This window comes from Astatotilapia calliptera, chromosome 17 (genome assembly GCF_900246225.1).
Source record: "Astatotilapia calliptera chromosome 17, fAstCal1.2, whole genome shotgun sequence".
Taxonomy (NCBI): domain Eukaryota; kingdom Metazoa; phylum Chordata; class Actinopteri; order Cichliformes; family Cichlidae; genus Astatotilapia; species Astatotilapia calliptera.
This window is the reverse complement of record NC_039318.1, coordinates 5,513,997-5,530,213: the sequence shown is the minus strand read 5'-3', so window position 1 is coordinate 5,530,213 and position 16,217 is coordinate 5,513,997. Positions and strand designations below refer to the sequence as shown.

General features: G+C 37.6%; 1 protein-coding gene across 3 annotated transcripts in view; it reads right to left on the bottom strand.

The window, feature by feature from the left end:
• Positions 1-3,027: 3,027 nt before the first annotated feature.
• Positions 3,028-16,217, bottom strand: part of adcyap1r1b (adenylate cyclase activating polypeptide 1b (pituitary) receptor type I) — a 34,991-nt gene continuing 21,801 nt past the window's right edge. For 2 of the 3 annotated variants that reach the window (XM_026147031.1, XM_026147030.1), the window contains 12 exons: positions 13,348-13,444; positions 10,551-10,664; positions 10,336-10,439; positions 10,138-10,235; positions 9,240-9,372; positions 8,968-9,121; positions 8,826-8,886; positions 8,670-8,739; positions 8,495-8,586; positions 7,420-7,549; positions 6,674-6,715; positions 3,028-5,639 (listed from right to left, as the gene is read on the bottom strand). In XM_026147031.1, coding sequence (XP_026002816.1) covers positions 5,247-5,639; positions 6,674-6,715; positions 7,420-7,549; positions 8,495-8,586; positions 8,670-8,739; positions 8,826-8,886; positions 8,968-9,121; positions 9,240-9,372; positions 10,138-10,235; positions 10,336-10,439; positions 10,551-10,664; positions 13,348-13,444 — 1,488 coding nt within the window. In that variant the 3' untranslated portion in view covers positions 3,028-5,246. The remainder of the gene's footprint in view (positions 5,640-6,673; positions 6,716-7,419; positions 7,550-8,494; positions 8,587-8,669; positions 8,740-8,825; positions 8,887-8,967; positions 9,122-9,239; positions 9,373-10,137; positions 10,236-10,335; positions 10,440-10,550; positions 10,665-13,347; positions 13,445-16,217) is intronic. The other variant, XM_026147032.1, reaches the window with a different exon arrangement.

Here is a 16,217-nt window from a genome sequence, read left to right as displayed (position 1 = left end):
AAAGACATATAACCTTAATCAGCTACTTACCAGGATAGTGCCTTTTCTCATGCGGTATAGCTCGATGTTTCCCAGCAGTTCAGCTGGACTGTAGGTTTGCATCCAAACTCTGTGTAATCCAGTAAGACTGTGATACTGTACCACATGCTTTTGGCTTTTGCTGAGCTATGTGATAAATGTGTTGCTCTGTTGAAAATTGTATAATTAGGAAGTTAATTTTTATTGTAATGAGGGAAAAAAAGCTATGTATGTTGTGTGGACCTTGCAGTTTAGATTGTTTTCATTTACATTGTAGGAATTGGACAATGCCCCCCCCCCATTTTACTTATAAGTGTGATGTGAATGTTTCTCATGCAGGTTCCAGTTTACTACATGTGTGCAAGTTTCTGCTTTGGTCTTTGCTTCTACAGGGAGGAGATACATAAGCATACGGCTGGCTTTTAATCAAGCATAGCATTAGTTCACAAAGTGAAGCTCTGCCGCAGGCCCAGTAGATCAGCTGGACTGAGTGTCAGCTCACATCAGCTGATGGCTCAGCTGATATTCGTTTACACGTCCAACTGATAATGAAGAGCAAATTATTTCAACTGTACTTCATTTCATTTTTTTTTTTTTAAATAGCACCTATTAACCACAATACTCATCTCAGGGGACTATTGTAGTATATCTTATACTTGCTTGCTGCTTAATGTTGTGTAACAAACAGAGTCATACTACTAAATATAAACATGTAGTAAATGTGCAGAAAGAAATATTATTCTTTTGATGACAATGGACCTCCCTGAAATATTATTAAGTATAATTTTGGTGGTGTCTTTGGCCCTAAATACTAATCCTACAGGAAATGTTGGGTAATGTATAAAAAACTCCATAAAAGAGGGCTGGTGCCACCCTCTGACCCCTCTGGATGTTGCCCTGATTAAATCCTAGAGTGCTCAGTTGTTATATGAACAGCAGTCTTTTAAAAAATAATAATAGTATTTCAAAGATTTACATCTTTGAAATACAAAACAGCATTAACAAACAACATTGAAACAACAAGTTAAAAACATTTATTGTTGATATTTACATGATGTACAAAAAAACCCTTCTAATGTGCACCCCCCCCCCCCCCCCCCCCCCCCAAAAAAAAAAAAGAGAGATCAAATAAAAAGGAGCTGATGAGCAGACAGGAGCAGACTCATAGCAGAGATCTTGAAGTTAATTTTACATTCAGCAATCTGAATCTATGATGAGCCCCATAGCAATCAGTACAATAAAACAATTGAAGAGACAGCATATGTCAAAAAAGAAATTCATTAGAAATCAACTTTGTTGTCATGCTATACAAAAAAAACAACCCAGCAGTTTTTATGGCACTGTACCTTTCCTCATGTTTGTGAACATTAACATTCAAAGGAAAAGTATTTAATGGGTCATGATGGGACTTAAACTACAATCTGATAAAGCATTCACAGTTGAAACCCAATATCTGTGTTCTAGCTTATTAATTGCTTCACCCACTCGTCGGAGGGATTTAAAACAAGGACACAGCTCAGATTCCCTTAATGGCATGGAAGCACGACCCTCCCCTGTGATTACGTCTGCTGGTCAAATGAGATCAAAATGTTTTAAAGCGCATGCATCAGCCGATTAGAGTACAGAGGCATTACAGGAGGCTTTATACTTTTAGCAAACACAATCACCATTTACTAAAAGTAAAAATATGAAAACAATCACAGCGCAGTTTTTGAATGACAGCTATTTACTTTGAACCACAAAAACTTTTTGCAAGGTACACTAGCAGCTTGTTTCTGTCTTGCACATTTACACTGCAGTTTATTTAGTCACAAAGGTTGATTACACACCTTTCAAACACTTTAACTAACTACTTCATTGTCAAAAACAACAGGTTCCTATAGTAACAGCAACATCTTTGTTTGACATCAACATAGTACTGGCAATATAAGGCTCTAACTTTAATTTTAACATTAAAGGAAATCATAAATATATGGTTTAAAACTGGACTGGTGAGATTGTCAAAATGTTTGTGATGAGCTCAACTGAAGACCCCAAGTGAACCAGAGCAGAGGTGGTGATTGACCAGCCCTTTCCCTGTATGACCCCCCTATGGCTGCTGTTGCATCTGCACTGGTATTGTTTTAGCTCAGACTAAATGCATACATAGCAGATTAGCAGGACAACACAGTTTCTGGTCAGCCCTTCTTTTCTCTCTTTGCTTTTGACTCATCTGAACTCCCAGAAAATGTGAATATTTGCAGGTCCAAAGACGCCTTAAGTTTAGGGGGGGAAATGACACTCTTACAGTTACAAATAGTATCTATGTGAATTTATTGGCTACATTTTAATATCATGTAGAGAATTTCTATGTTTATTAAGAGAACCACTGCCTGTAGTTGTAACCTCTTAACATTAACAAGACTACGCATGAATATATATAACCTAGATGTCTACTTTTTTTTAGTCATACTTTCAAATGAGCCAAAGCATTTAACCTAAACATACATTTGTTTAGGACAATGTTATCTTTACTTTAAAATATCTGTTTAAGTGATTTTAGTCCAAGTCCAAGTTATTATTATTTTTAACTTTTGGGGTTTAATATAAGGCATCTTCTTACCTGTAAATCACCAGAATGATATTTATGGTGTAAATTCAAACAGCCGATATGGAAAACAGCTCAAACTATGATAACATGCTGAACTGAGGAGATGTGGTTTTCTTTTGTTATCGGTCATAAATAATGTGTGACATACTTAGCAAAAATGCATTATGCTAATCAAAGAATTTAATCAGTTTTTGAGTTTTAAAGGTCGTGTCTGTCTTTCATATTTAATAGATAAGAGTTTATCTCCTGTAATGAAGAAAACTGTCTTATTTTTTGCAAATCCCCCAACAACAAATCAAAAAGAAAAATCATTAACCCCTTTCTTTACTGGCTCATGAGAACTTTTTCTCATATTTCTGCCATTAAGCAAAAAAAAAAAAAAAAAACAGAAAAAAAAACAACAACCCCAAAACGGCCCACTAAATTAACCATTTATTAGTGTGTAGACGTGATGTTGTGCTGCACTGTACAATGGCCGCTATATTTAGAAGCCATTATACTGTAGCACTGCTTTACTGACAACACTAACTGGTCATGTTCTCTGTGTCTCCTTAAACATGCTTTAAGGACTTTGAAGGCCTCCGGGGTTAAAATTAGTGTGAAGCATTGTAAAAGCACTTTGTAAAACCCTTTACTTTGCAGTTTAGTTTTTCAAAAAGAAAAGACAAATCTCCTTTTATTTGAACTCATCAACAGAAGTCAAAATACTTATTTTGTGCTTAAAGGCACTTTAGGAGACACAAAGTAGAGTCAAACATGGGGTTTTAGAGGATAGCTGAGTCAGACCAAAAGGAAAAATCTGCAGTGACATCAGTTGCAATGCAAACTTGAGCATCGCAAACAGATACGGCCGTGCAAATACTCACTGAAGAGCCGATTCATTTGTCTTTGGAATGAGAAAATTACCATCTTGGTATAAGTAACATCCATCTCAGCGTACTTGTCTTTAAGCAGAATGAGCACATACAGCATCAGTAACAAAGAGCTGTTCCAAGCGAGGAGAAAACCTCATTAATCAAAATAATTCAAACAGATTTTTCAAATGGTCCTCTGTAAGGAGAAAAATACAAAGGTTTTAGCCCGAAAAAGAAGTGCTGTGATGTTTCTCATGGTCTATATCTCCACTTAGACCATTATAGTTTTATACAGTTTCCTCGTGCAATAGGCTGTGGAGGAGATACATGTAGTACATTAGCTCCACAGCAGCCTGATAAACACTAATAACCCTAAGAAAAAGAAAAAACAACATCCAAAAAACACTGAATTCTCACAAACAACCCACGTGGACAATAAATGCAGTTTCATGCAAGCAACTGAACTCATGACATTTCAGTCGTGTGCTCATTTTCATTGACATTTTCTGTACTATTGGCTGTTAAAACTACAGACCTGCTGACTACATCAGTGTCCTCTTCTTAGACTTTCTAGAGATTAAAAAAAAAGGCCTGTTTGTGGTCGCATTTGCAAACCTTAGCACTGTGGACACATCTGAAGATCAACATGATACATATTTTTAACTTTAATGGCATATTACACAGAAATATGTCCATATAATAATCTAGTAAATACTGATTGGTGAAAATTTTCTGTGACAGAAGTTGTCTTCAACTACCTTTATATTGTTTTAAATCTGTCACAGCTGAGGCTGCGAATGATAATACTAAGCTTACACACAGTCACTGTTTGTGCATCGCGGGTGCTGCAGTCATTGATAGAAAAAAAGAGGATGGCTTTTTCAGTGTTTTATATGCACCGAAACAGAGGAGACAAAGAGGGATTGTTTTGAATGCGAGTATGATGCCAATGAAACTGGCCAGGTTTGCTTTAGAGTCCCTGATTCAGTCATTAACACTGATAAAGAGGCTGAAAAAGAGAAACTTTCCTCCATGTTCAGGGTATTAAATATACAGCTTCTTTTAAAAGATTACTCCTGGTGTTTAGGGTTAGGGACCCACACCAGAATAAACTGGAGTAGCAGCAGCACTTATCCTTAATTTACATGCTCAGATTGGGGCAGGCTTCACTTCCATGTGACACAAATTATTATTAATATTTATTTATTTTATTATTTTTTCAACCTCATCTTTCACACATCTCCACAGTGTGTAACACAATCGTTTTGTTAAAAAATCCAAAGTCCCAGTTGAGATAAGCGTCGGACACGGAGGACAACAGTTTGTACAAGCTAATAGGAAACTAATCTTCATATTTAAATCCAGCGGCGTGTCCCAGTAAAATATTTACATCAGAGTCACCAGTGTTTACTTTCTTCAGTTAAATCACTTTCCATGGCACAGGCGCTAGGAGATTAATTAAGGAATTAAGTGTAAAGTCATCTAAAATGTATCTTGAGAAAAGTGTGAAACCTGAAGACCAAAGTGTCCTCAGACAGACTGGAATGATCAGTGTGATGGGATACATACTGTATTGTAGAGCTATTTGGTCCCTCTGTGTTGCAAAGCAAATACTGCAACACCAGACAATTCTGAACACCAATACAATATATACAGAGAGAGCCGGCACACATGCCTTTTTAGTGGGGTTCCAGAACGGGAGAGTGAACCTACAGGCTGCACCTGAATGTGTCATTCAATTCACCTGTCATGACCTGTTTGGTCATATTTCATTGGATGTGGACTCAGACAAGTGGCTGTTCTGGGTCGCTGGAGGTGAGTTGGGTTTCCATCATGATTTCATCGGGGTACGGGTTGGGGTAGGGATTGAGGAACGGGTTGGTGAGGCTGGTCATTGGGAGGATTGTAGGTTTGGTGGCATCAGGTCCGGAGGCGGCAGTGTCGTCATCAGACTTGGCGTCCCCGAGAGCGCTGCTCAGGTGGCTGGAGTCTCGGCCTGCAGGCTGGACATGCGGATCTGCGAGCTGCTCTTGCTGAGGATGGACAGCTGCGTCCCCCCGTTCACCCCACTGCTCGCCAACGAAGGATGCCGGTGCTTCAGGTCCACAGCAAAGTACCTGTTCACCGTCCAGCTGCGCCATTTCCTCTTGATCTCCGATTGCACCTTGAGGGATATACTTCACAAGGTCATTATTAATGGACCTCGCTGGAAAGAGACAAGCTCAGTGCCTTCAGGCTCTACATTTCTGAGTGGACTGTAAACAGTCATTTTCTTGTACCAGAAAATGCAGTCTCATGGTTTTACATCTACACACAGTTAAATTAGTCATGCATTCTATTCTAAGAAAGTGCTGAGCTCCAAAAAAAAGTTTCTACTAAAGGGATGAAAATGCGAATGTGCCAGACTCCCTTTACCCCTCGTATTTTTTACAACCTGTTAAACTGAAGAAAGTGTATGTAAGACACACAACATCTTTAAAATTATAAGGGCACGCTGAGACAATGTTTTCTGCTGAGGTCAGTGCTCACTTTCACAATTCATAGCTAGGGAAAAGTCTCTTCATGAACTAATTAATAATGATAAAGTTACAATTAAAAAATATTGTTCAGTACAACATTTTTCTACACTGGGTCATAGTGTTGCTGCCACATTAGCTGTTACACTGTGTTGCTACATTATGTTGTAGACTTCATCTATTTATTCTCCTCTAACACACAGTGTTTACCTGCTGTTGGTTTACCATTATGTCATGTCATTTATTTATCAAACTTTATTATTACTGTCCTTTTTTATTTAATACTTTTTAAAATTTATATGTTCCTTTTTTTATCCTTTATTTATGTAGTTTTCAGAACTGCAAAGTGTTTGTGTAAGAGCATTTTGATTGGCATCAAACTCTAGACAGACCATGGTGTGCTGCAGAAAGGTGACATAATTCATTTAAAAAAATAAGAATATTAATAGTAAAAATGTTTTGACTGTAAATGATATTTTTTTCACTTCAAATTGAATTCTTTAAATATTGACTTAATTAGGAAATATCTGGTGGAGACCCCAAAAATAAAGTGCATTTCTGTTCAATGCAGAGATTCATAACTCAAACCTCAGATCTCATGTATAAATATTTGGATTGAGAGATTATGTGCTGTTATAAAGTACTTTAATAACACCAATGTGTTGTGGTGATAGCTTGCTATAAAAAAGACTTACCTCTCCATTCAGGAAGCAGTAGAGGACGGCCACCACAAAGCCCTGAAGAAACACAGAAAGTCAGAGCATGAGACAAAGAGACTAACTCATCTAAAGTGAACACGATGCAGTCAAGAATCCTTCTGCTTGACTTTAACCATTAATGTGGCAGTTTCAGCTCAGGATGGATGGCTGAATATGCAGGGTGAATAAGTCACGCTGCAAGATGCTGCCTTCTAGTGGAGGTTTATAAATGTTGCTAGCAAAAATTATGTTCTAAATTTTGACTTTGGATTTGAAAATAAATGTAAAAAAATGTTTAGACCTACTTTGCTCATTTCCAGCTCCAGATTTTAATTCTTTGACACTACTAGATCAGAATTTTGTAACTTAAGACTTCAAATTATTAATTATTATTAATTATCTTACTGGGCCTTGAAGCATCCCCTCAGTTCACCCTCTGTGTGAAACAAGTTGTTTTAGCTTCCTTCTCACTTTCTTTAAGTCAAATTTATTCTGACTGGCTGCCACCCATAAAGAAAAAGTTTGAATAGGGGGTGGGCAGAGGTTCTGTGCTAATATTAAGGATGTTGTCTCCCTATAAATACAGATCATAAACAACAACAACAACAACAGCTATAAAAACAGATCAAAGAGTAGAAAGAAACTGATGCACTGCCACAATATAGACTGAAAGTTTTTTTCTGAAAATAGTTCACACAGGCATTATCCTTGCCTACATTAGGCTATGCAGGAGAAATAATTACCTGGAAGGATCCGAGCCCAAGCTCAAATACCAGACGTTCCCTCTTGCTGACATTCTCAGGAGAGAAGGCGAACACAGTGTAGTGGATCCCGAACAGAGGAATCAGCAGCAGAGTGGAGCGTGCCAACCTCCTGTAAAGCAAACGCATGAAACACACTCATCATCATCACCATCACAATGAGAGAGCTGTTCTACCAATGTGTCAGTCCTCATACACAGAAGACTAAATTTACAGTAGGGCATATATGCATGAGGATAAATATGCCATTTCAAGGTTTCAAGGTTTTAAATTCAGTCAGTAACATATCTGTAACTTATATATCTATAACTAAACACTTTCCCCCACAATCAGATCAGCGTGAGCTCTGAAAAAGCTGGCAAATCAGAACTTTAACTTGGAGAATAAATAATAGGGTTCCAGGAATCATGGAGCTTAACCCAAGCTCCCACAAGGCTCCAGCTTCCTCCCACAGTGCAAAGGCATGCATGTTACATTGACTGTAGGCATGAATGTGAGTGTGAATGGTGATAGCCCTGTGATAGACTGCTCAAAGCTCCAGTGCCCCTGAAATGTAAGGATGGACAGCTGGACTACATAGTCATCCATATGTATTCAGATCTATCCACAAATGGGTCTGTGACACTGGGGTTACTATTGTATATAGTGAGGTGACTAAATGTAGTCAAGTAAAAAGTGAAATATGTTCTACAAAAATGGAAAGACAAAGTTAAAGTTTTAAGATGCAGAAATACTGAATTTGTCTCCAAAATACCTCAATTTTTTAAAAGTAAATGCTAATAATAATGTGCTAATAATGTGTTTTCATTAACAGTGAAGCAAACTGCATGACAATTCCAAAACTTATAGATAGGGAGAAACGCTCTCCTTATTGGGTAAAAAGTACTTGTTGTTAATTAATTACACAATGAAACACTTGTTATGTTTTAGCACTGATCACAAAATGGTATAAAATTATGTTAAATACACAAATAAGATATTAAACACATTCAAAACAAAATGCATTTACATCTTAACTCATCTAATAAGAAACTTTATGTTAATGTCAAGTACTTACAGGTAAATACTGGATTCATTTCCACCAATATCTGGAGATTGTAACTTCTGAACCAGGATGATGATGATGCCAATGAACAGCACAAAGTTAACCTGTAGAATAAACCAGTTGTATAAAAGTAATACAAATATACTTGACAAAAGAAAGACTGTGTTTTTGCATCCTGGCTTCTCACCATAATTGAAGCCAGCACGGGTCCTTTTATCACCCACCAGATGGCAGCATGGTCATTCATGTCCCAGCAGCTAAGAGTGCAGATGATAAAATGAAATGTTCAGCACATATGCAACAAAAACATGAGACTCTACTTACAGTGTTATTCATAACTCACCCTATATCATCAAAGTGCAGCCTCAGCACTGCCCAGATGGTCACACACACCGTCGGGGTCCCTGAAACCAACATCACCAAGTAAACAACATGACATTTGGAAATATGAATACAACGACAGCATGGCATGTAAGACATCTCACCCCAGCCTATTATGATGTACCAATAGAAGTATCTTTTCTCAGGGAAGAAGGTCTCCACTAGTAACGTGAAGAGATACAGACCCTCGATGAAGAGCCAGAAGTAGTTAGAAAGAACACAGTAGTGGAAGAATATCATCACCGCTCGACACTCCAGCTTCAAGAAAAGACAGATAAAAGCAACGTGCAAGAGAGTGTCAGCAAAGGTGCCACAAACCATCACCAGCATGAGTACAGCCTGCTTTACTGGCACATGTGCAGCTTGTTTTACTCACAGTGTGTATGAAGCAGTGCTCGCTGTCCTCTTTTGCATACAACACGCCGTCTTTGATGAAGACAGAAATAGCTCTTAAGATGAATGACACAAAGAGGTTCATGTGGATGAAGTTCCTGGTACAGTGCAGCTTCCTGTGTGAAGGAATAAATGTGAACACTCTGGATAAAAATTGATTATTTTGTAACTAATATTTTCTTTTCCCTGATAAACACACACAAGTGCTGTTCTGCAAAACACTGATTCACTGTTAACACATAGACAGGATACCAGTGTTAGAAGCATAAGTACTACTACTTCTGCCACATTAATTAGTGTCCATAGCCACTTGAGGCTGGCTCCAAAAGCATATCAGTCTCCAGAGACTTCCATAGGAAAATGTCCAAAAGGTAATACCAGTAATATGACCAATTTGGGTTTTTCTAAATCTGAAGTTAGGGGCGTGGCCATTTTGACTGTGAACCACTGAACTGGACCTCTCTGCTGTATTTGGAAACATTTTAATGGCATTATCTGATAATTAATATGGACTGCTAAGCAGAACAGACTACTCAAATAGTTTGTGCTTCAGTGTTGGTGAGTGAAATTTCAGTGTTTATTGTAGTGCGATAATAAAGACCTATTGGCAGGTATCTGCGTGTTTAACCTGTGGAGTTTATGGATGCCGTATCTTTTATATACAGTCAAGTCTGTCAGATCCTCACACTAACAATTTGTACCAACTTCATAAACTGAGCATCCACAGGCTGACTCATAAATGGCACAGAAAGATTCCATTACAAAGACGAGGTCCTTAGTACTCTTTACTTCACCTGTCAGTGGTTTTGATCTTGTAGCAGATGCATTTCATCTGGTTTAAAGTCAGTCTTATCTCCTATAAGACGTACAGTATTTCTCACCTGAACCTGCACAGGATGACCATGGCTGTGGTTAGAGAGACCAGAGAGGTGCTGTAGCCCACAGTGTACAGAGCTTTCACTGACACGTAATACATGTCCTACAATGGTGATAGAGACACAGAGCATTTCATGTAGAAAATGTCAAATACAACTGTGCATTAGACACAGTTGCAGATGCTGAGGTGCTGTTTAACTCACAGGGTGGGTGCTGTTTCCTTCCTCGTACAGGCAGGCATCAAGATAGTGGGGAAAGGGCTCCGACCAACCAAACTGAGTGCAATTGCGGCTAACCTTTCCCAATTCTGCAGACACAGAGCCCTTTACTTACTTACAGTAAACACGCCAAACACACCAATGTAATTCTACAGCAGTAGAGCTGTCTGAAATATAAAGATAAATGTATAGAAACAGACCGTAGTCTTCTTCACTCATAAACTGAGAGAAGAGTTCAGGACAGTTGACCTCAACCACCTCCCCGAGCCTGGCAGGCTGCCAACATGTCAGATTGTCCCAAAACCACGGGCAATCTGGGGACACGACGGGGAGAAAAGCTCAGTGCTCAAGTCCAAAAAGCCATATGTTCATTTCATATCACTGCTACTATATCAAATTACATTTTGACCAGGTACCTTTTCTTTGTTTCCATCTAATTGGTCTTTGGACTAAATAAATCAATTATCAGACTACTACATGATGATAGTAGTAAAAAATAGTCTTTGCTGTTGCATCTTTTTCTACAACACTTTTATACAGGGATCGGTTTGCATCAGAAATCAAGGAGCAAGTCTCATAGATTTGTAACCTTTTAATTTGTTATTCTGTTTGAGTGTATTTACATGTCACTCTAAATTAGACACAGTTTTAAAGGATAACTGGAAAACAACTGGATATTTTAGCTTTAACTATAACTAATAATTTGTTGTGTAGTTACATTGGTGAGGTATGCCCTAATTTGATGATGTGGTGTGTTTGATGTCAAACATTCCAACGAAAAACACTAAAAAGCTGTGTCCAGCATATATATATATATATATATATATATATACTGTTCCATGATTTGTCCCATTGCAATTAGGGAAGTTCTACAAAAACAGACTTATTTCAATTAAACTCTCGATTTAAACCCCGCAAAATGTGCTTTTTAAAAAAGGTATTCACAAACTAATGAAGCTCAGTGAGTAAATGTTAAGTAATTGGTCCCCATGTGTTCCACTGCCCCCTCAAAGTGAACAGTGGGCAGTGAACCAACATAAAGAACGGTTCTTTAAACAGAGCAACTGCACAACGACACCCTGGCTTGAATTATAATCAATCAATCAACTCAGCCATTCATCTTCTGCTCCAGATGCTCTCCTTTTAGTGTTAATTTAGTGTTGCATTTTGAATGTCTAAAGCTCACTTAAAACAGACCTTGAGTTAGAAATGGAGAGATGCCTGCAGAAAGCATGTAAAGTGGTACATCAGGTTTAAATTCTGTTTTTAGGACATTGTTGTTAGTGGTTGTTGTGACTGTTTTTTGCAAATAGTACAATGGGCTCTATATTCCATGCTTATATTATCATTAAAGTTTTAATATTAGCACTGGTCTGAAGTTCTGTGGTACTGGTTACATAGTTTGCTTTTGTGTTTTGAAGCCAATTTCATGATGACAACAGCTTCTAGCTCATCTCAGTTCAGTGCAATTGCCATTTCTTTGTGTGTTTCAATTGCCCGAGTGATTTTCTTCTGTGCTGCCCCTCCCTTAGGCCAGTTCTGCCAGAGGTTTCTTCTTCATGGGTGTAACATGTTCCAAAGTAATCTGTTATTTTAATCAGTGAAATACTTGAAATACTGAATTATTTCTATGATTTCTAGTGCCATCACATGCAGCTAATGAAATGAAACATCATCTGGGTAGTGTAGGAAGGGTTGAAAAAATTTATATGGACTAAGTCTACCTAAAGACCAGTTGAATTAACATTTGCTAGAAGGCAGTAGGTTAACAGTCCAGGAATGTCAAAAACATCTTCCTGCCCTAGATTTAACAATACATTCTGCAGACTAGTAGACAGACAGCACAGACCATTAGGAAATGGGGGGTGAATCAGGATCTAACAACGTAGTCTAAGCACTGCTTTAATCAGTGAGCTTTCCTGTCAGAGATTATTAAACCTGCAGTTGTAAAAAATTGGTGCACATATACGTTAATGATATGGTTATATATGTGTGTCTGTTAAACCGACTCTTTGTATTTGACAGTGAATTTGTCCCAAAAAGTGAACATGTTTTGTTTCTCAAATTCAACTACTGCTGAAATGTTTGTAATATGCCAAGAAACCATGATATTACAATTTAAAATCTATACACGCAAACACCAAAAACAACTGCTAGACTCCCACAACCCACATGAAAAAGATATATATAAATCTTATAAAGTTTGTCTTGTGTGAAACTTGTATGAAAAGCATACAAGAGTGAAAACAGATACAAGAACCCTTGAAAAATTATATAAATTAAACTTGTATGTTTTGGATACTTACTAAAACAACATATGAAAGTAATGAGAAAGTGGCCACTTTAATGAGTGAATCATATAAGTTTTTACTATTTCTTTTCCATATGGGAATGGTTGCACAATAGTTGGAAAGTATTTAAGTAGCTAATGTTAGTTTACTCTGTAAGATTATCTAAATTCTAGCACCACAAAAAAGTTTTTAACAACACATAACAAATGTTTTTTTTATTAAAGGTCTGTGGAGACAAAATAAAAGGCAAGGCTGGATATATATGACAAAGGGTTGTTGAATATGGAACAGTTCGCCGTTAGTTTCTGACAGTGAGAGTTAAGTCAGAAACTAAGGTCACAAAGGAGAACTGACACAAGTTGCCCATAGTTTTAATATTCCCTTCATTCATCATCTAATCAGCCAGAGAGACAGCTGTCACTCACCGATCAACTTTCATTTTCAGAATCATCATCACAAGACACTAACAACTAAAGCACGTGCCCTTGCTCCAAAAATACAGTCTTCCTGTGGCCTCATTAGTTATCCGATGCTTCAAATCAAGCACAGAGGCTATGAACTGTGAGGTTCGTTTTTTAAAAAACATTTTCCAAGGATCAGGTGAGTCATCTACAGTTTGTGGAGTTATCACCAGCTCATTAGCACGAAGAATCCAAAGATGCTTCTGTTTTAATACAAGTTTATCATGAAGGCAACAAAGACTCACCAAATTCTTGATTGTTGGAATCCAAGGCCATCATTTCCATGCATTTCTCCTGCTCCATCTTGATCACACAGTTAGAGGGGACCTGTTGGCTTGAAATCTAGAAGACAATACACACCCACACAGGGACACACACACATACAGAGAGTGTGTGTGTGAGTGAGAGAGAGAGAGTCAAGCAGCTAAAGAGCACATAGAAAAGATTCAAAGGCAAAGTGCTTGGTTGCTTCATTAGCCACTCATGTGCTTCAATCTACTGTGGGAGAGGTCTAAGTCCTGGGATCTGTCTGAAATCCCAACCAATTAAACTAATCATTTCAGAGCTGCTGGCTCTCTCTCCATTCTAACTGACCCACAGGACGACATTATTCCAATGAAAACAAGTCAGGAAAGATGAGCCTTTTTCACACCACACGTTGCCAAGCTTTAGTCCCATCTGTTCTGAACCACAGACATGAAGTTTATAATTGTGCTCTCCAGACATCCAGACACGGATGACTGCATGGCTACGACTGCAGACATGGAGGTTATGACCAGGGGCACATCATTTACAGCCCCTATGGTGAGGATCAAGGTATGAACATGTCTCTGTGCTGGCGTCAGTCCAGGAGACTCCACGTGTTAGCTTCAAGAGGAATATTAATCTGCTGAATAACATGGATAAGCTTCAAACATCTGGCATACACTGAGTGCAGTTTGTTAATAAATATTTATTATTTGATGTAATGATTTAACATAAATATTATTTTTTAAAAATGTTGTAGCTTAATTTACCAGGTAGCATAATTGGTTTGAAATAATTTTCAGTTTCATGTATCTTAAACCTTTCCTTTACACAGCTTGTCCATTGTTTGATTGCATCCTTTTCAGGCCATCATGTCTATAGAGCAAAGCTGAAGCTGGTGTTCTTTAATCAGAAGGAACAAACTGTCACTTGTCAGTAGGACGATTCTGAAAACAAACTGTAAGCCTATTAAAAATACAGTTCTTTGACCTTGACTGAAAATGAAGATGGGGATTTCTCAGATATATACACAGGTGTACATGGATGTAATAATTAGAGCTAACTTGCATTTGAATGTTCATGAGTCACTGGTTTGCAGGTATTCAGACATCAGGACAGAGGCAAGTAAACACTGTTTAAGCTTTCAAATGGTAAATGATGACTTGAAAGAAGAGTGTTGGTGATTTGCAGTATGTGAATATTAATGAAACCAAGTTAAATAAGGAGAGATCACTTGGAAGAACCCAACATGATTTATTGAGATAGAGATAGATAGAAATGAATTTATTTGGCAATTAGACTCCGATGACCCATCATGGCAGTATGGAATCCCAGCAGTGATAGGATTTAGGACAGTACTCTGTGGAGTCTAGAGATTGGTGGTGAACATGAAGACTGAGGTTTGGATGGAGCTCTGACTGAGGTGTCTGTGAGGTGGAGATGGGAAGGAGGTGGGTTGCACGAATGACAGCCTGAAAGGGAGAACGACGGAGAGCACAAATTTAAACCATGTAAAGTGGAGGCTGACAGGCTCGAAGAAGGCTTGCAAGAAGATGACTGGACTAGAGTAATGACGTCAGTGTTGAGACTGACAGTGTGGGAAAGCAGTAGACATGTACACAGAAAAGCAGGGACAGAAGGCAGATGAGTGATTAAAGATCTTCCTCATTGAACTTAAGCATATGCTTCATTTTTGATGATGTAAGTACTAATAGTGCACTGCATGTACACCCACAAAATTTTCAGACCTTATCTTGTAATTATGAGATGATGTACAATGGACTAATGAGCCAATAAATATAATTATCCCAGTAATTTGGATAATCAGGCTTTGTGATTTATAGATTCGGTCAAAAATCATTTACTATATAGATAGATTTGCAAACTAAAGTACATTTCAAGTAAAGGAAATTGAAACCACTTGGTTAAAATGTCAAGAACATCCACTCATGTGTTTCAATTAGTGTCTGTTTAACTAAGATTAAAGTTGCTGAAAATTACATCCATTAATCAAAAGAAGAGATCTATTCTAGTAAAACAAATGGAAACACTTGTATTGGGCATTTTGGCTACAGATACATTTCAGCTGTTGCTAAATATAGCAAACCTTTGTGTATTGATAAATCACACAATTGGATAACAATTGTTGATTCTCTGTGTTTTAGATTTAGCATCTAACTAAAATATGATGTTTTTATTTTCATTCATGTAGACATTAAACTGACTGCATTGGCTTGCAGTAGGGACGTGATTGAAATGTGGGCTGTGAATTTTATTAAACTCTGAGGTGTAGAAAAACATCCACCCTGACGAGTTCCACATTCTGCTTTTAGATTTTAGATTTTAGACTTTGGGACTGCTCTCTAAGTGCATATGAGACTAAGTCATAGGAAGCAGAGGTATTAAAATGATAAGTGGCTTGAGAGGCAAAGACATACAGTGTATTCGGCTTCCTCTGTTTATGTCTCTGCTCTGTAACCTCCTGTGGTTATATCATATCTGTCTGCCCTTGGTCACACTGCATCAGATCAGCATCAAATATTAGTATGTTGCTTGTCTGACTAAACTTGATCGTGGGTTTTTATTCTTATTTCAGTAGATTGTTATGTGAATCTTACAACAGCTCAGAATGAAGTTGAACTAGTTTACAGGTTTTTCCCATCAAAAAACTAAATAATTGGGGGGGGGGGGGGGGATAAATAGGGATTTGTTTTAAATCCCTATTTTACAGATTACTTATTTTATTTATTTTAAATTAACCAAAGAGATTTTTATTCTTTATTAAATAATTATTAAATATTATTTATTTATTAAACACACCTAAATACCTCCCTCACATTTTCTCAGTTTAGACATTTTTCATACGTTT